A 6,000-nucleotide genomic window follows, 5' to 3' on the forward strand; every position below is an offset into this window, starting at 1 on the left:
CATGCACAGGCATGTGTGCGTGCACACACACAAACACATACACACACACAAAGAGGAAAAAAAATTTTAAGTATTTTATTTTTAAGACTTGAAAACACTTGAAATTGTCAACATGTGGAAAATCACTCATTTGGAGGAGGATTTTTGTATACATATTTTTAAATCATATATACATACATATATATATGTTTTTATTTGAATTACGTATAGTTGGAGGTGGAGGGAGGGTATAAGCTTTTCACAGTTACTTTCATCTGAACCTAGACATGATTGTAACTAATTTTACCTTGAGGATTTCACATTCACCAGAACTGCTTCTTGTAAGGAGTAACTTTTGACTATAGTAATATAAATATCTCACTAAGAACTGTGTTGAGTATTCTAGTCCCAAAAGCTGGGGACTCTTTTCCTTATTTAGACCCTCAGTTGGCAGGACTATTAAGAGAAACATGTTGATGAGTCCAATCACAAGAACATTTCTTCTCCTGTAAAATGGCTTATATTGTGGTCATGTCAACAAGCACTCACAATTTTTGACCAAAATATTTCAGGTGTAAGCTAAATGTTTGAATTTTTCAGAGATGCCACATTTCTTTAGCAGCACAGTTAGGACTTTAGCCAGACTTTTCCATCCCAAGGCTAACATGTAGGCCAATAGTGTTCAGAACCTTGGTGGCTGAGTGACCATTTAGAGTTTATTTTCATGCTGAGGAACTACATAGTCATAATTGGATTTGGGGTGAGATTTGTAGGTGATGAAGCTCACATCAAATTACTTACCTTCTGGAGCCATAATTATTTTTTTTTTCCCCAGGAACAACTTACTGGGAATCTTGGATTCCTGGACACTGTTTGGCAACCACTATACTGAACATCATCTTTTTTATTAACCTGTGTTTCTAGTTGACCAATTCTTGTCAATTTTGACCAACATAGTATTTACATTGCAGAAATTAATCCTTTACTCTCTATTCATTTAATTTTTATATCAGAAGTTCTTGAGGTCAAAACAATCACAGCATGCCTTTCAGGAATGGAGTCTGTGTTTGGGATTCATCTAAGCTGCTTGCTACATCCATACACAAACATCCCACAATTAAGCTAATTTGGTTGGCTCAGTTCATGCAAAGCACGCAACATCTGGATGGCAAATGAAAATATGATGAGGGCTTAAGGATTTCTCACTGACAAATAAACATGGAGCCATTTCCATGTCTTGGGTACTACGTTTTTGAGGAGAGACAGCCCTTCCATCAGGGAATTTCCTGGGACAGAAGAAAAAGAAGAGTTTTTATTAATTAGCTTTCTCCCTCTACATTCAATGTTCTTTATAACCAGCAAGGTTTTCTTCTGCTTTCTTGCAGCTGTTATACTTTTTGCTGAGTGCCCTTGGCTTGATGGTCTGTGTGCTGGCTGCAGCGTTCGCTGCCCACCACTATTCACAACTCACCCAGTTTACCTGTGGAACCGCACTCGACTCCTGCCAGTGCAAACTCCCCTCCTCGGAGCCACTCAGCAGGACCTTTGTGTATCGGGATGTGACTGACTGTACCAGCATCACTGGCACTTTCAAACTGTTCTTACTTACCCAGATGATTCTTAACTTGGTCTGTGGCCTTGTGTGTGCATTGGCCTGCTTTGTGATGTGGAAACACAGGTACCAGGTCTTTTATGTGGGTGACAGGATGTGCTCCCTGACAACTTCCGAAGGCCAGCAGCAAAAGGTCTAACATTCTTGCTCAAATATGGGCGAGAAAACAGCACAACGACAAGCTGAGGTTAAGAAACATGAGAGAGAGAGAGAGAGAGAGAGAGAGAGAGAGAGAGAGAGAAGGAGGAAAGAAAAAAAACATTTTCACAATATAATATTCACTGTTCTAAATGAATATTTTTATATTTTTCAGGAAATGAAAGAGCATTTCTTCAGGTTTCTATCGTATTTTTACAAATTCTTATGGAAAAAATAAGATCCAAATTGACTTTTGGATATTGAAAGAACACCAAATAGGGAAAGGATAGCATGGCTCTATCCTCGGTTTATTTCTAATATTCATTTTACCCGTTACTTTTATAATGTCTTTCCTGTTAATTTGATGATGTGAATTAACATTTCAGGCCCACTTGCTAGATTTTGTAAAGTTTTTTTCCAGGCCTTTCCACCTCCCACCAGGATATCCTCAGTACGTCTTGGAGAAAGTTGGGGGTTGGTGGAAGAGCTGGATGAACAGGTTGACTATTTTCCCTGGTAGAGATGTCATCAAGCATGAGACAACTTAAATGAGCAGAATAGAAAAGGAGGAGATTTTGCAAAAGACTAAATCATTTATTAGCACCTGTGCTGGGGTGGTGGTTCTTCTCTCCTCAGCTTCCTCAGCCTGGCTCTCTAAGCAGATCACTTACTAAATACTTCAGATGATTGTCTGCCACTCAATAATTGAAAATTGGTGGTGGTTGTATTCTTCATGATGTAGACAGTTTAAAAATAATTACATTATGCTTCTATTCTATCATCTACAACAAATCATTACAACCAATTTCTAGCTAATTGTTAATTATAATTATGCTCAGAAGTCTATTTAATGAGCCCTGGCTGTACTTACGTAGCACAGTTGGTATTAGGAGAAATTATTCTCACAAGAAAGGAGGCTGAAAGTTTCTTTCTTATGAAAGCCAAGCTTTATAAGGGAGAAAAAGAATTTTTTTTATTAATAGCTCAGGTTAAATATACTCATTTCAGCAAAAACAAGAGCATTTGTAACGGGAATGTTTATACAAATAGCACATTTGTGATATGTTGTGAAGTATCTCTCTTGGCAGCTAAGTACTTTTGAGGAAGATTGGGTAATGCCAATGTGTTCCATTCATGAAATGTATCTGATAGATAATCTAATATTGATTTGTATACACAGTCAACTGAGAGACTGAAATTAATGTTTTGAAGTCTTTATTTGGCCATTTGCACACTGATTAGGGAGGAGCTTTGTTTTTAGGTGATTGTGACTTACAAAAGCACAAGTGCCTTATGGTGGGAGACTTTTTTCTTACTGTTATTAGTAAATTTGAAACAATATCATTGTTTTAAAGTAGGAGCTCAGAATGCAAATTAATGCAGCATAAATGTTATCAAGAAGCTTTCTCTCTTAGTGTTCTCTGTTGAAAGTAGAAATTCAAGAAATTCAATAATTGAGCTCAGTTTGCCTCTCCACATTGTTTATTGATATACTTTACTCATCATGAAATTCTACCCTAAAAGAAGAAAACATTTTCTTGTTTGCCTTAGAAGACAAATGAATAGTTCCATTGACGGTGATAATAGTGGCTATTTCTACACAATATTGATACCCAAATAAAAAGGAAAACGTTAAGTCAGTGAGTTGGAGGACTATAAATATCTTCTATGTTCTCCAGATAAAACACCTGATTAACAGATGTTAAAACCTTTTTTTTTTTTTTTGTTAAAACCTTTTTACGTATTGACTTGCTATAAAAATGGCCTTCCTACACACTAGCTCAGGCCAAGAAGGCACATTGGCGGGCTTAGAGGACAGGGCTCAGGAGCAGATGTTTGACCTCACACAAAAAGTACATCGCCGAACACCAAACATCCTGATGATGACCTGGAAAGTACTTTGTGCTCTGTTAAAAAAAAAAAAAATATCCCAATAACTGAGTCTATTTTGATTTGGACAGTTTTCTACACAAAGAGGAAAATGACTAAGAATCTGAAATGTTGTAGGCTATTCTTTAAAGAGTGAGAAACTAGTGCTTTAATGCTAATTACTATGAATCAGGCACCACTGGAAAACACACCCTGAATACCTTTAACAACTTTTTACAGACAACACTACAGATTTTTCTATTAGAAAATTAGAATTCTACACATCACTGAGGTGCTCAGTACTTTACAAGTAATTCATAGGGTATTTTAAATAATAGAATAACTTTAGCTGATGTGCTTCCTTTTTCTAAATAATGCAACCAGTAAGAACTGACATGGTGATAAGCTTAATAATAATCAGGATAGATCTATCTATCTATGATAGATAGATATCTATACATATAACGGGAATTTTGCTATTGTGTAATTGAATCATTCTTAAATGCCCAAAGAACAAAAACATAGTAAGTGAAAGAAGGAACAAAAGAGAAAAAAAGGAAGGAACTAAGAAAAGAGTCCTGTTCGGCAAACTCACTGTGTATTGACATATGTAAGAACCGTGTTGCTTGAATAACAAACTACTTTGGGCTGGATTTGAAGTATTTTGAGTTTGTGTTTTGCAAATATTGAAGTTACAATAGTGGCAACAGAAAAGGAACAGATATACAGTTTTACTCTTAGCAAAATGTTACATTTAAAATCTGACAAGGAGCCAAGATGGTGACTGTCTCCTCTAAACCATAAAACGGTAAGATTTGCGCAATCTTCCTCCACTTCCACCTCCTCCAGGAGAATTAAATGAATCAAGACTTTGGAAAGCAGGAGAACAGCCGAGACTTGGCAGTACTTGAAATAGGAGGAATACAGCAGCCTAAATGTACAGACTTTGTAACCAGGCCCACTCGATCTGTCTGTGCCTTCACGTGATCGCCATCTGTGCCTCCCTCACTCCATCCAAATTTGTGTAGGCAGCTCCTTGGAGCCATGCCTAAAAATATAGCTACACCAGGCCCAAGAAACTGTAGTCAAGTAACAGGCCTCACTTTTCCCCCCCTCTTTGGATTAAAATCTATAGGATCTCTTTTAAGGGTTTCCAGCTGCACACATCAGTGTGTTGTTCTGACAGTGAGAACCCATTATGTATGTTTTCTATTCATGTCTAGAACATCAGAATCTTTTAATATTATTGTACTCCCTCTCTTGCATGCACTATATCTGGAATATGTTTTTTAGAGTTTTAGTAAAGAGTAGGGTAGAGGGTATATAAGGGAGATTCTGAGGGACAATGGTGAGCAGTTATTTAAAGATAACCAAAAATGAACTTAAAAGTTGTCCTAGAAAACCAATCATATTCTATCATGCAGCATACCTTGACATTTTCTAGGAATTGTCTCTGAACGATTGCTATGTAGCCATAAATTTCTGTCAGTCATGTTGGCTCTCAGTTTTTAGTATACTCAAAGAACTCTACCATGTTTTTATATGTACACTGTATATTCAAGATAGTGTTAAAAAGAGCTGATGGCCGAGTATATTGACTCACAGTGGAAACATTCATTTGGATGAAAGGTCAGTGGTTCAGCCTATGAAATGAATCCCTTGATTCATTTCTTCTGATTTTCTAGTACTTTATTATCTCAAATGATTATCCCCTTCAAAAATATTGGTCTGTCCTTTGGTGTTGATGGTTTCATTCTTCTGGCATTGATGAAATAGTGGATAGAAAACAGTGTTTCCTATATGTTTCAGGTGGTTGTTTTTAAAGGGGATATGTATCATGCAGATTTTCTTTGTTAATAAAATTTTCATAATCTGTGAAAACACCCATGTTTGGACATTCAACTTTAAATGATGGGACATCGCACATGAACTGGTATACATAAAATCTCTCAGATTCATGTTTACTTCAAAAATCTGGTTGTGGAATAGATGAGAACTAATATTCATTTTTATTCCTTTGTTCCAGTGACTGTCTCTGTTTTGGTACATTGCACTCATGTAGAAATCATGGTGGTAAATGCTCCCAGGCAAAGGGAGCCTGAGCTGGAAAATATCTTGTGAAAGGTACTTAGAATGCTGACCTTAATTTATATCCATTAATGTCAAGTAAAGCTTGGCCTGAGGAATAGGATACATGTTGAGTGTCACATGTTTGATCACATTCTACATTTAATTAGATAGAAAATCAGACAGTTTATTCCATTTCAAATCTGAATGCAAGGACTCCTTTTTACCAACTTTGAGAAAATTTAAATAATTGATTATACTGTAAAATGCAGTGGTTCTTTTTGTTTAATTTAGTTAGAACAGCTTGTAGAATGCAAAAGGAAAGGGATAAATAG

The 6,000-nt window shown here is 36.4% G+C and overlaps 1 protein-coding gene across 1 annotated transcript in view; it reads left to right on the forward strand.

Annotated features, from left to right (window-relative positions):
* SSPN (sarcospan) overlaps positions 1-5,788 on the forward strand; it is a 42,208-nt gene extending 36,420 nt beyond the window's left edge. Inside the window, exon 3 of the mRNA XM_081059293.1 lies at positions 1,365-5,788. Within this exon, the coding sequence (XP_080915419.1) occupies positions 1,365-1,730 (366 nt within the window). The 3' untranslated portion in view covers positions 1,731-5,788. The remainder of the gene's footprint in view (positions 1-1,364) is intronic.
* The last annotated feature ends 212 nt before the right edge of the window (positions 5,789-6,000 follow it).

The sequence above is a fragment of the Rhinolophus hipposideros genome (genome assembly GCF_964194185.1).
Source record: "Rhinolophus hipposideros genome assembly, chromosome: 9".
Lineage (NCBI taxonomy): Eukaryota > Metazoa > Chordata > Mammalia > Chiroptera > Rhinolophidae > Rhinolophus > Rhinolophus hipposideros.